At 51.0% G+C, this 14648-nt stretch overlaps 1 protein-coding gene across 1 annotated transcript in view; it reads left to right on the forward strand.

Moving 5' to 3' along the window:
- Window positions 1-10493: 10493 nt before the first annotated feature.
- The window catches only part of ARHGEF26 (Rho guanine nucleotide exchange factor 26), a gene marked incomplete at both ends in the record, with an annotated part of 36635 nt that continues 32480 nt past the window's right edge, over window positions 10494-14648 (forward strand). Inside the window, 2 exons of the mRNA XM_080349994.1 lie at window positions 10494-11567; window positions 13033-13072. Of these exons, the coding sequence (XP_080206120.1) occupies window positions 10494-11567; window positions 13033-13072 (1114 nt within the window). The remainder of the gene's footprint in view (window positions 11568-13032; window positions 13073-14648) is intronic.

A 14648-nucleotide genomic window follows, 5' to 3' on the forward strand; every position in this document is an offset into this window, starting at 1 on the left:
ACAGCACACAGCTCACAGCGCACAGCTCACAGCGCACAGCATACAGCGCACGGCGCACAGCGCACAGCACACAGCTCACAGCGCACAGCACACAGCGCACAGCTCACAGCTCACAGCGCACAGCATACAGCGCACAGCTCACAGCGCACAGCACACAGCGCACAGCTCACAGTGCACAGCACACAGCGCACAGCGCACAGCACACAGCTCACAGCGCACAGCGCACAGCGCACAGCGCACAGCACCGTCCCGGCAGGCACTGCACCGGGAAGCGTCTCGCGGGACAAAAATGGACATTTTGTGCCATTCAGCACATGAGAGTTCACCACTTGCAAGCCTTTCTATCTGAATGTAACATCCCTGAGCTAGGTCTTAAAAACAATTGCTCTTACCAAAGAGCCGGTGTAACTCAAAGTGAGACGAATAAGATAGTGTATTTTGGTTATTTTGCTACCTGAAGATTTGATTAATTATGATACAGAACAAGTAGGAATCAGAGCAGGTAAACGGGCTTGTAACGTGTTCTTCTCTTTTCTCTTAGCGAGAAAAACATGTTCTCTATTTCCTTCTGGCTTCTGCCTTTTATCATGGAAAGAAGCCAGAACATCAAATGCATTGTAACCATGCCTGGGAGCGTTCCCAGCACTGCGGGGACCTCCCGTGAGGAGCAAACACCGATACTGGTGCCGACACTGACACACTGACATGGACACTGACACACTGACATTGACACTGACACACTGACTCGGACACTGACATGGACACTGACACGGACACTGACACGGACACTGACACACTGACTCGGACACTGACATGGACACTGACACGGACACTGACACACTGACTCGGACACTGACATGGACACTGACATGGACACTGACACATTGACATGGACACTGACACTGACACATTGACATGGACATGGACACACTGACACGGACATGGACACGGACACTGACACACTGACACGGACACTGACATGGACACTGACACACTGACAAGGACACGGACACTGACACGGACACTGACGCACTGACACACTGATAAGGACACGGACACTGACAGACTGACACACTGACAGACTGACACACTGACACGGACACTGACATGGACACTGACGCCACAGTGGTTGGTCAGAATGTCGGCCTGAGCAGTGCCAGCTCAACCCAGCACTGTAGGACAGAGGACACCAGCGCTTTAGTACCTGTTATTTGTCCAGTTTTTAAGGGAGAAAGGACATGCAGAAACAAGAACAGGAAGCACTTTACAGTATCACAGACAAACTGCTGCTTGCAGTTCTCCTTTTAGGTTTTCCAAGTAATGACACAAAGGCTGAAATTCTTTTATCTTGCTTTCAGGCTGCTTTTTGAAATATTTTCAGCCACTTTATTTGTCTTTCACCTCCTTAGAAACCTTGAATAAACCTGTAAAGACTTTGAAATCACACATGAATCCAGACACGTGGACTTAACAGCACAAAGCTCGCCAGGCAAAACTTGGTGAGAGTTCTGCAGTGACAGCCTTGCTCTGGTCCTGCACCTTACCTCCCACTCTTACCTTTTTCTTCTTCTATACCCCAGAAGAGCGTAATTCAACATTAAAAACATCGGTACAAAATGCATAATATCAGCCTGTAAAACTAAAACCCCAAAGCACGGTAGGCAAGACCGTGCACAAATACCAGCAGCGTTGGAACAGGAACCACAACCCACAGGCTCCTTCAGTTCACTCAGAAGCCCACAGCGCGTTGTCTCCTCGGCTGGAAAACCATCAGTAAATCTCAAATGACATTTTCCAGCTCCCTCCATCCGGTTGAAAACCAGCGCTGCTAGAGCTGCTGCTCGGCTTAATGGTCACGAACATGTCCCAGTGCATTTGGGGCAGCTCGTGTTTTGTCTCTGCAGCCAGCGAGTGCAACGTTCCTCTCCAGCTTCAGCTGCTGTAAGGCCTTCACAAACTCCATAGAACTCAGCTGAGTAAGTCCTTGTCCTTTGAGAAGGGCTCCCACTTACTAAAGCTCTTCCCAACTAGGTAAAGTATGTGGACTTGGAGCTGCCTGGGCAGTCTGCTCTTTGTTAGGCCAGGCTTAAGCACGCTGGCCAGCTGACCTGCTGCAGTAAGTAAGTTTGTGTGACTTTCATGCTACATTTTTTCAGAGTAACTTGAAAAGTATTTAAACTCTTTATTAACGTTAGTAAAACAGCTTTTCCTCCACGGCAGCTGTGCTGGGAAGGTTTCTGCTGATTGGGGGTGCAGCCCTGCCTGGCTGGAAGAATGCCTTTTTCAGGGTCTCGATCACCTTCAGCTTGATTTACGGGATAAAATTAGTTTGTGACTAATTTTGAAACCAGCTGAAAAGCAATAAAAATGTTTTGTCTGTGGGGGCTTGTTTCACAGATAAAATTACTAATCTCAGCCAGATTCGCCATTGGGCAGAGCGCGCTGTTCCCCGTCGGAGCCCGGCCCTTGGCACGCCGCCCCGTGTCTGGCCGCTGCTTTTCGTCCTGCCCTTTGAATCCCGAGTTCTCTTTGAGATTCTGCTCTGTTCTTGGCTCGGTCACTGAGCCAAAACCCCCATCTTCTCTCTCTCTGTAGTCTTGTTCAAGCGTGGTACAAATTCTCAGACTTCTCACGCTGCTGCTGACTTGCTGTTGTTTCAGCTGATGGTCTGGCTTTTCTTTCCTGCAATACTGAGTGTCACATACCCCCGTCCTTCTTGTCTTCCTCGTGACTGCACCTACCAGTTCTAGAATTTCAGTTGCCAGAACCACCATCTACAAACCGTGCAGTAAATGTGCTTTGTAAATTATTCTTTGGTAGCTCTTCATGGTGCTGAGCCCATGCAAGCACGTTACTGTCTGCGCTTTGCTGCTGCAGGACTGAGCCCCATGCAAGCACGTTACTGTCTGCGCTTTGCTGCTGCAGGACTGAGCCCCGTGCAAACATGTTACCATCTGCGCTTTGCTGCTGCAGGACTGAGACCCGTGCAAGCACGTTACCGTCTGCATTTGCTGCTGCAGGACGTGCCCGTTACAGCGGGAGCCGCAGCGCTGGTGGGGTGGTGTTTGAAAACCACCCCGGATTCTCTGCTGTCGGTTTGCTGATCACAGGCCATGGGAGGGCAGGTCTGCAGGGACCCAGAGGTGTGTGAACAGGAGACGCCGGGCTCTGGGAGGCTCCGGTGTGGCCAGCGGTGTTTGCGAGCGCAGCGGGGACGTGGCTGAACCGGGGCTGACGTGCAGGATCCTGAGCAGTCCCGCTCCACACCGGCACTGCTGGCGGTCAGGGGAGCGTCTCTTCTGTGTCCTGACCTGACAGGGGACGCTCCGGTGACAGCCCCAAGCTGGCCAGCCACCACCACAAGTAGTTTTAAGAGATACTGGAGTTGCTTAGTTGATGCTTGTGCTGTCAACGTAGAAATGCTGCCCCTGAGTGCTGACATGTGCTTTAGGGTTTTGTGTACTTGTTTTATGTACACACATGGACGGACATATATATATGCACATAGAACATGTAGAATTTAAGAATTCTTTTGGTAGATCTGTGCAGATTCTTGTGCATAACATATCTGCATTCACTATTATTAGGCTACTATCTTAATTAACATAAAGTTGAGAGAAATGAATTATGCAAATTATTTCAGAAGGGCTGAAGAAGAAAGATCATCAGCTCTGAAAATGATGGTGTAGGGGACGAGCAAATGGAAGGTTCGCTCTAGGATGAGCCTTTTCATTATGCTGAGAAGCAGGGATATAAATGAACTTTGAAGTTCTCTATGGTAGGTTAGGAAATAAGTCACAGTCGAGGTGAAGGGTGAAAAAAGGACTGAGATAATACAATAGGAGGTGTTTCCAAATGAAAACACTTCAGTGACTGCTGGAAAATACGAGCGTGAATCTGCCTGGAAAAGAGACAACTGCAGAAAAGCCGAGCTTAGAGAAACCACATAGCTGAATTTTGGCACACACACCAGACTAAATCCCACTAATTAAAATGTATTCTATGTAATTAGTGGGTTCAGCTTTGGATTAGGAACACTTCTAATAGCTTGAAAAGGAAAGATAATAAAAGAAGTGCCAATTTTTCAAAGTGTTGAGGAAAGGAACAATCTTAGTATACTGCTGTTGACCAAAAAACCTTATTACAGAAGGACTCCTTGCACATCATCTGGACACTGTTGTGCACAGGACACACAGGACACCGAGAAGGGCTGGGGTAACGCGAGAGCGGCCTCTCACTAAGCAGATCGGGGGATTCTGTCAGACTCACGGGTGTTCAGATCCAGTTAGTCCTATTGCAGCCGAAATCACGGTCCTGTTGCAGTAGCAGAACTGGCGCGGCGTGTCGCGGAGCCGGGTCTCGCCCGCCCGCGTGCCGAGGCAGAGTTTCCACTGCGGGAGCCGCGGCCCAGAGGCCGAGCGGAGCGAGGAGTCCCAGCGTGGAGGGACAGCCCTTGGCTTTAAGGAGGAACGGGGCACTGTGGAGCTTCAGCTGCTCGGACACAGACAGACAGACAGACAGACACACCAGTGCCTGTGCCTCACGCTCCGGATTTCCTCATCTGCTGATGCTGTCGCTATGGCATTTGTAAAACTCCAGCATTTTAATGCAGCAACAGAGAAATCTGGCGCATAACTGTGGGTTAATCAGTTGTCAGGTTGTTCAAAACTAAACCAGGTTTCACAAAATGAGCCCAGCTTAGGTGAGCCATTAAGAACAGGTGACTGTCCTGCTCCGGCTGCCCCGCGTGACAGCCCTGAGCCCAAGCTGTCCATGGGCCGCTGTCGTTAAGGCAGCGGATCAAAACCAGAGTGGTTCTCCGGATTTCTGGTCCATTTCTGCATGAGCAGAATGTTCATTCCTTAAAAAAAAATCCCCAGACTTGCAGAATAAGCAGCAGCTCTTTGGAGACGTGCCCAGAGTCACCTGGTGAGGCATTTTCTGTGCACATGCAGACAAAGAGTAAGGCGCGAGCGGAGCTCAACAGCATCCTTCAGCTGCCGGGACGCGCTCTGCAGGCCCCGAGCTCGCTTTGATTTCCAGTAGCAACCACAAAATGTCTTCAGCTCTGGCGAGCAAAGCTGCGGTCCTTTGGCAGGGAACGTTTGAAGTGCCCTATCTTCCTGCTTAACTGTTGAATAGCAGCATTTTATGAACTATAGTCATCAATTGAAAGAGTTCATACCTGCATTTTTCAGAGACTTTTCCTTAACTGTTCTCCCACAGAAAGGATGTTCTCACAATTACGGAGATGGAATTCACTGTCGGAATTTCGAACATGTAAGTGGAATCCTGAAACTGGACGAACAATGTACATAAATGAACTGGAGATGAAGGGACTCCGGTTTCCGTTTCACAAGTCTCCTGTAAAATTCAGATTCATTACACATTTGCAGAACAAAAATTAGAAGTAGATGTTACTTTTGGAAAGTTTGATAAACTTTTACAGAAATTACCTTCTTTAACAATAGGCCTAATCCTACTGGGCCTAATTATCTACATTGAAGCCTGTAGGAGTTTTATTAGTGAAAGTATTGCAGGTATAAACTTTTTTGTGAAATAAAACGTAACAGCAAAGGAGGACATATGATTCAAGCAAGACAGGAAATGATTTTCACATCCAAATTTAAAATCCCCCACATGCACACGGTTTGGTTGCTGCAGGTGATCTGGAGCCGCTCCTGCTGCGGTTGGTGCATGAGGAGCCGCTCCAGGAGAGGAACCCGGGTGGGCAGGAGCAGCGGCCGCGGTGCCAGTGACCCGGGGATCCCTCTGGTCTGCAGACACGGTGTCCCCAGCTCCCAGCGCGGGTCAGGAGCAGCGCTGCCTGGGCCTGCTGCTCAGGCGCTCTGTCCTCGGCTCGCGGTGACCGCTGGCACTGCCGTTGCAGGGGTTGGGTTTCTGTGAGACGCTAAGAGTCTTACTGCTCCGGGCACGCTAATGGTGAGACGGAGACTTGCGCTGATCTGCTGAGAGCAGCTGGCTCTTCCTCAGCTGCCTGTAAACAGACCGGCCCAGTCCTGACAAGAAGAGTTTAAAAAGAATGTTATTTATATTAATATTTCAGAGCTGCCAGTTAATAGAGCTGGGATGTACAGTCCATTTCTTTGCGGATTAAACAGCAGTGAGACAGTTCCCTGAGAGCCTCCAGCCCTTCTCTGCTCATGGGGACCCATGGGGACAGATGTTACACCCAATTCCAGGGTTCCTGGCCATCTCTAGGTGTTCAGCTGGAGCCCAGCACACAGCAGAGAGACAGCCCGGAGCTCCATGGTAGATTCTAAACATGTTTGACATTGAACATACAGTGTCCAGGTACTTCTGTTCCTCTTGTGGTGTTGGTCAGAAAGCACAGCTTCAACTCGGGAGTTTTTAGACATCTCCCGTAAATTACTGCATGAATGTTTCCATTTGATTTTTACATTGAGATCTTACAAAAAGGTACCTATTAAAACCTGTCAGGTTTCTAAAGCCGTGTTTAGCCTCGCTGACTGATACTTGTTGGCTTGTTACCATGAGACAATCTCTCATTTGTATCCAAGTGAGAACTGCAATTCTGCTGTACTGAGTTGGAGAGAAGAAAATGGTGTACTTAATATATCTAAAATACATAGAGTATGATAGTGATTAGACTGCCATGTATTAAGAATTCTCCTGCAGGACACATATGGTGACCACGGCATTTGGGGCTGTGAAGAACAGACGTTTAGTTCACAAATAAAGCCACAATCTCACTAATGTGTTTTCTCTTTGATTTCACAAAGAGGAAATGTATGCTTTAGGTTTGGATGTGTGGAAAAGGAGAATAATCCACCATTTTCCTAGTTCGATTTTCAAGAAATAACCACATTAACTGCTGAGGATACCTGCATCTCTTTTAGTCTGTCCCATGCTGGCTCTGCTAAGCGTGGTGCGGATGTGAAGGGAGGTCGGGGCCGGCAGGGACAGAGGTGCTTTCTGCTTTGGTGCGAATTCATAACACTGGCTTTTAGATCTTCTGTACTAGGTAGGAAATGGTGGATCGACTTAAGCCTCTCACTAGGAAATGCTCAAGGTCACTAACTGGATTGACCTGAGTGCAGCGGAGACCCGGCCGAGAGCTTTACACGTCTGGAAAATACCTCGGGGACTTAATACCGAGACCTTGCTCTGTGTGAGGTGTTAGTAACTGCGTTTCATTTCATTTCTTCTCTTAAAATATGTAGTTGATTTTGCTTTTCTTATGATGGCAATTTTATTGTAGTTATTTTTTAGTGTATATGAAATCGAACGACCAAGGTAGCTGTTCAGAAACATTGTTCTTGTAATTGCATCATACTTAATAAGTATGTGGAAGGGAATAATCTTGTAAAAGCTGATTAGCTCAGTTATTAATAATTAGGATTTACGAGTCAAGTAATATGCTGCAACTATATCCAATTCCTTGGCAATTTCATGTGGAAAGCCGAGAGATTATTTGAGAAATAATCCTGTGTGTGACTTTTCTTTACGACGAACGCGCAGGCTGTGGAACCCCGCGCCACGGCGGAACCTGCGCTCTGTGGCGCCCGCGGCCTCTGCTCGTGTGCGCGGCCGCTCGGGGCTGCTGCGCAGTCTCAGGTGTTGTCTCACTGGTGAGACATACAAATTTGTCAATTTTAATTCCATTGTACTTTGCTTAATTTTATTCTTAGTAAGACCTGTTTTGCCTGCATTCTTCCGGCAGAAGAGTTAATGCACCTGAAGTTCATGTGTGCACACCTATGGTTGGCTGTTCCTTACATTATTTTCTCTATTTTTTCTGATTGCTTACTACCTACTAAACAGGCTTAGCAGAAATAATATTTTTAGTATCTTTAAAAAGATAATAGAGCACTTTTAACCTACTGCATTTTTTCTGATTCAGTGATATATGAACTCTTGCAAGTCTGGAGGGAGCAGTTACAAATCACTGTGTTTTCTCTGCCCCTTGTCCCTTTGGGTTTAGGCAGGAGCTTGAGTGGGTGCCCAGCTCCAAATGAGCGAGTTACTGTGTTGAACGTGCGTTGGACAGTTTGCACTGTAGAAGTCGGGCTTGTGTTGATGCACCCGAGTGAATTCTTGCCCGTGAGGCTTCCCCTGGTCCTTCCTGCTCCCAGTCCGTGCTTACCTGTCTGTTGGGGCATCGCTTGGACAGCCCTTGCCATAGTTGCCAAATATTTAGCCCTTGCTAAATAGTTGCCATCAGGTCTGATGACAGCCCTTTTTTTGGTGATAGTTCTCTCCTCTGATTAAATTCCTTTCTTGCAACAAATGCAATCATCGCCTCAGCTTTCAGACTGCCTAGTTATCGCTTCAGGATTTGGCATCTGCCAGAGAGAAACCCAGTGGGGATTTTGGTTGAACAATGAAGTGTCCCCCTTGCTCCTGCCAGCCGTGGGGACTTGAGCAGCGCTACAGACCTCTGTGCTTTCCTGTCACAGCTGCTCGGCGCAGGGCTGCTCTGCACCCCAAAATCCCCCGCAGCCCCCGGCCGGGCTGCAGCGCTGGGGAGAGGCCTGGGGGGCTGCCAGGGGGCACCTGCCTGGTGCTGTGGTGCTGGTGGTGTCCCAGGCCCATTCTCCACATCAAAGCTTTGTGTGTTCCTTTCTTCCAGGTAAAATCTGTGGGGAAATCAAGCTGGCATCTTGCAGGTAATGAAAGCAAAGTGCCCTCTCAGCCAGGGGGAGGAAGCAGTTCAGCCTAACAAAGCCGGCCTGGCCCCAGCCGCTTCACGGCTTCCTGAAGCTCAGTTAGATGTAAATGACCTCAATGTTTCAGCACTAATTTGGGCGGCACAAAACTGCAGAGCAAAGGCCAAGATTATCAGGAATAGGGATGTCCTCTGGTGCCTCACTGTGCCGTCTCCAAGCCTCTGGATCGCAGAGTGGAGCATCCTCAAGTATTCGAGGTATTTCTGTTCTGCTGATCCGATCAGATGCATCACCCAGGAACAGCAATCGCACCTAGAGTGGATCTTCTATGCATTTGAGGGAAGCCTGACAAATAATTCAGTTTTGTGGTTCAATACTAGGAAAGCATTCTAAATGATTTTTGATGTATCCAATGTGACAATTAATAGCAGAGCTAAATAATTACTCATGCTAAATTGTCCACATATTGCGACAAGATGGCTTTGAAAATATTGGGAAAATTATGTTTTTACAACAGAAGTGGAGACAAATTTAACTGCAGAGAAGCAGATAGTGAAGTGAGCGCATGTTGTAATCATTACTAAATGTAATAGCACACGAAAAGCGTCTGTATGCTGAACTCAGGGCCGCGGCGGGGGCAGCGCTGGCCTTGGCGGGCGGCAGGACGGGGCCTTGGCAGAAACGCCAGCACGGCTTCTGTTGTACTTTTTAGAACCTACTCTGTTCTCCTTTTATCTGTTTATATAACGTACCCAAGTCACAGTTAAGTTTCAACGTTTTTACGGGCGCAGGCTTTTCAGGGTGATGTCATTTGTCAGAACCGACAGCAGATTCATGGTTTATGTCCTATTTTCTTACCAAAAGCTGCTCCTTTTCCCAGCTGTGCTTCATTAGCAAACAATACACCAGCCCTAGCTGGCCAAGTCCAGCACCTCGTTAGACTAAGGAGCAGGTGTGTGGGCACGGCTGAGGTGGCACATGGGATGGCATGGCCAGACACAACTCCTGTTCACGGGCACACGGCAAGTGTAAAATCAAACGTTGTCCTTGTGTGGAGGGTGCTGGTGCGTTCCCGCAGCGAGAAGCCCGGAGGGGTCATTATTCGGGACTGCAGGGGCTGGAAAAGGCCTGGAGGCCGCTGCGCTTCCCTGTGCGCCCCCACGGCTCCAGAGGTGGGTGCTGCCCGCGGCAGCCCACGCTGCACACGAGCGGCCGCTCTCGAGCTCAGCCGAGCTCAGCCGAGCTCAGCCTTGGCCGCGGCGCCTCCGGCCGCGGCGCTTCGCCCGGGCTGCGTTTCGCTGCGGCCGGGCGGGCCCAGCGCCGGCCCTGCCCGCGGCTCCGGCTCCTCCCGCCGCCCGCTACCTGCGCGCCCGGCGCTGCCCGCGCTGTGCGGGCGTTGGGGGCGGAGGGCAGGGGAGGGGCCGGCGGCGGGGCCGGGCCGGGCCGGGGCAGCACGGCGGTGGCCGCGGCCGCAGGGGCCGGTGGGGGCTGCGAGCGGGCTCGGCGCCGCAGGGGGCGCGGGGAGGCGGCCGTGCCCCCCTCCCCGGGGACGCTGCCATGAGGTGAGGCCCCGGGCGCTGCGGGCGGGACCGAGACCGGGAACGGGCCCTCCCCTCCCCTCCCCGCCGCCGGGCGGCCCCGCGCGGGCTCCCGGCAGGTGGGAGCGGCGGCCGCGGGAAGCGCGGCCCGGGCTGCTCTGCCCCGGCCCGGCCCGCCGCGGCCCTGCCGAGCGCTGCCGTTCGCTCCCCCCTCGCCGAACCGCAGGGAGCGGGCGGCGGAGAGCGGCGCCGGGCGGGAGGTGCTGCCGCCGCCCTGAGGTCGCGGCGGCGCCGGCAGCGGGCGATGGATGGGGGCGGCGAGGCGGATCTCCCCCAGCGCAGCGCGGCGCCGCGGTGGCAGCGGAGATCGACCCCCCGGCCGCAGCCCCGCGCCCGGAGCAAACCGCGGCCCCAGTCCTACCAGAGCCCCAGCGGACTGCTCGTCACCGACTTCCCCGTGGAGGACAGGTGCAGCTTCCCCGGCAGCCAGCCCGCCGGCACCGCCAGCGCCTGCCCGGGCAGCGGAGCGCTCCGGAGGCACCCCGCGTTTTTTGGTTCCAGCATGGGATCGGTGTCCAACGGGAAGGTGCGACCACCAGCCTGCAAAGCCGTGACCCCCGAGCTGTCTCCTGAGCGGCCCTCCCAGGTGCTGGCTCTGGTTTCCACCAGTTCCGTCGGTTTTACCGCCAACGGCACCGTTCCCTCCGCAGGCGGCCAGCCGGGCCCCCCGCGGGTCTGCAGTCAGCCAGCGCTCGCACCGCAGCGGGAGCGGGTTGTTTGTGCGGCCGGCCCGCAGCCCTCGCCCGCTGCCAACGCACCTTCCCCCAGGAACAGCACCGCACCAGCGCTGCCCTTGCAGGGCAGCTGCGTTTCCAAAATACCAGAGAAAGTGTCGCTGGGACCCTCCACGGTTTCCTCGGCGATGTCACCAGAACAAGGGCTGGCTCCCCAGCGGCCGGTGTCCCCTCCGGAGCAGCCCGCCGAGCAGCCCGTGGTCCTGAGCACCCACAGCCCCGCTGCGCTCAAGGTGGGCACGCAGCAGATCATCCCCAAGAGTTTGGCTTCGGAAACAAAGGTGACGAGCAAAGCCAACGGGCAGAATGCGGCGACGAGCAAGAGGGTGCTGAAGGTCCGCAGCATGGTGGAGAGCTTGAGCCTGCCCTTGGTGGGCGACGGCGAGGACGAGCCCGAGGGCGACCTGGACAGCCCGGGGGCGCTGAGGCGAGGCCTGCGGTCCACGTCCTACCGCAGGGCCGTGGTGAGCGGCGTGGACTTCGACAGCTCTTCGGATTTTAAGAAGAAAAACAGAATGTCCCAGCCCATACTCAAAGCGGTTGTTGAAGATAAAGAGAAATTTTCGAGCCTGGGGAGGATAAAGGTAAGTGGTGCTGGTTGGTGATGTGTTGATTTGAATGGTGTAGGCTACACAGGAGCGGGATTTTTTTCAGGTTTTTTTTGATGTTTTCAGTTTGCTTTTTGCTGCCACTAAACTTTCTGTAGGTATTGGTGGGTCTCGCAGATCACTTACAAGTGTGGTTTGTGAAGTGAAGTGGTGGAGGCTTCAAGAGTGGGATTCTGTGGAAATCAAGACTGTGCTGATGGCAGCCCCGCGTTTGCATTTCCTGCTGGATTTCCAGCACACCGAGGTTTTGCTTTCACAATCAAATTGACATTTTAAAACTTGCTTCCCAGAAAGTAGTAAACAGGAAAAAAAGAGGCGTTGGCCTAATGAAGTCTGCCCCATAGAGTAAACAGGCTGGCTAAACGATGAGCTGAGCTTCCTCCCTCCTTCCTCTATCTGCGACTTGACTTTGAAAGCACTTTTAAAAATCAGGGAGTGATTTTTAAGTTTATAGAGGCCACTGCGGGTATCTTTTTGTAGCTTCATTTTAATGCCTGCAAGCAGAAGCAGAATGCCTGTATTTATTTTTGATTGCAGTCCCTTAGGACTAGTAGGTTTATGCTGAATGTTAACATATTAAAATTATATTATGAAGACTTACTGAAAATATTATTTTACCTGAACATATTGTAATCTTCTATTTCCTTTTTTTAAAATATAATTTGTTACTTTTAAAAAAGTATATTAGTAGGTACTGCAGAGCGTTTGGAATTGTGTGATAAAGTGCTCCGGGCTGAGGGCTAATGCCGGAGCTGCTAAAATAATGAGCAGCTTTGTGACAATTTTCTGCCGAACTAGAAATGATGGTTATGGGAGCTTTTGTGGAAGCGCTCCAAGTGGTGAAGCAGCAGCAGCTGCGGCGGTGAGCTGCTGGGGAGGGGCGTTGTTTGGGTTTGTGGAGGCTCTAACAGTAAGTTATGTTTAAAACAGGAGGACGTGACATTGTCCTGTCTTTACACACACAGCTCTTTTTGCTACTAGCTTTTTTTTTTTAATACACTTCTTAGCTACTTGTTACACCAAAACAGCTGGTCTGTGTCACAGGTTTGGTTTGGCCTCGGAAGGCTGGTTACAGAATCCGAGCGGGCTGGTGTGGGTGCAGGGGCGGCGCGCGGTGCCGTGTGTCCCCGCCAGCGGTGCCGTGCGTCCCCGCCAGCGGTGCCGTGCGTCCCCGCCGGCGGTGCCGTGCTCTCGGGACACGGGAGCAGCGACACACTCGGACAAGTGCAGATAAACAATGCACAGGAGAGGGAAACCAGAGGAACTTTCACTGTCTGTGATGGAGCAATTGTTTTCATGAATACTTGTCCAACATCAGATGTTTATAGATTAGGGCCTGTTATTTGCTGCATAAATATCAAGTAAATAAAAGTTCTTGTTACTGTTGGTTATTTTGTGTTCTTCTAATGTGCATATATCTCTTTTCTGTTAAAATTGTCAGAAGAAAGTGCTGAAAGGACAAGGGACATTTGATGGGGAAGGTAAGTCCTGTTCTGTGCAAACTTTTATGCTCAGTCACAAGAGAAATTAACTTGAGGATCATTTTACATACACCTTTCATATGTAGTCCAGGACTAAGTACCTTGATTTCAGCCAACTGACTGAAATAGGGAGCCATAACTTTGGCCCTAGACATACTTTAGGGAATGTTTTAAAGATTACAGGATGTCAGGCTAAAAATGGGGTTTTGCTTGAAGGGCTTCTTTTAAACTTAAACCCCCTGTCCCTCCTAAAAGATGAGCTGGTGGGTGTCTCCATGGCAGGTCTGTGCGGTGCCACAGCCGAGGCTGTTCCTGCCCGTCCCTGCACTGTCCCCAGGTGCAGCTCGTGGCTTCTGTGGCTCAGCTTAGGGGTTTGGGCTCCTCACCTGCAGCAAACACGTGAATCGTTATTCTCCGAGTTCATGGTTCATGCAGCGATTTTTGCATTGCACATAATCAAGGGTGCTGGGATGAATTCCATGACTTTGTAATCCTTTTTTGGGCTTCAAGTTTAAGTGTCAGAAAAACATTGTCCATGTGTCTGCTCTTTTATGTTGCTCGTTAATTCGGGGCTTTGCCAACTTTGCTTCTTTTCCCACTATTCAACAACAACAACAAAAATCTTTCCTGGCTACAAGTCCATGGAAGTTTTATTATAATAACTGCTACTCTCTTGGCTTTTTTCTGCTTAATGCCTCCTTAAGGTCATCTCAGCTGCTCTATTACCTTCCTTTTCCTCTTGTTTCCATTTTTGAAACTTTCCACTTTGTTCTGTTTGCATCACCCCATCTTACTCTTTTCGTCTTTTCTCGCAGTCTCCTGATGACATTTTCTAGGTTCTCTTCCAACGGCTTCCCTTCGTCTGGGACTCATCCCAGCTAAAAACCTTGTGTAATGCCTCTCAGAATTCAGTTACTGTGCACAATTTTCTGTCTTAAAAGTGTATAAAGACACGTTCTAGAGAACAAACGCAGAAGGCCAGACCTTGTGTAATGGTCAGCCAGGGCTGTGTGTCCCAGTGGGTGGAACAGCCCCCAGCCCGGTCAGAGCCCGGGAGCCGCAGCTGGACCTCCGCAGCTGGACCTCCGCAGCTGGACCTCCGCAGCTGGACCTCCGCAGCTGGACCTCCGCCGCCTTCCCCGTGCGCTGCCGGGAGAGCTGGGGGCTCCCGGAGCCCGGCCCGTCTCACGCACCTCGTGGAGCTTGCTTTCTTACCCGCTTCAGCCAGCTGGGGGGTGTTCTGGTCTGAGCTTCTCTGTCCTTCTCTGTCTGCTTTTGAGAAGGGGGTGTGGTGGGGATGGTGGGAAATGGGAAGGCGTGCTCCACACCTGCCCTTCTTTGCCATTGGTATTGTTGAATTCATAGTGGCAGTACTGAACTATCTAAAGAGTGTATTTTGGTTTAAGGTTCATAGGCCTCACGCTTATTCTATTTGGAATAGTTCCGACCTCAAATTTCTGAAATTTGGATCGTTTCCTTGTTGAGTGAAGTGTGAAGACAGTATTTAGAGCTGGCAGAGTAGAAGTTGGCGTGGACAGTGGACTTAAAATGGTCTTGTAAATTGAAACAGCTAGAG

Source organism: Nesoenas mayeri (genome assembly GCF_963082525.1).
Source record: "Nesoenas mayeri genome assembly, chromosome: 9".
Lineage (NCBI taxonomy): Eukaryota > Metazoa > Chordata > Aves > Columbiformes > Columbidae > Nesoenas > Nesoenas mayeri.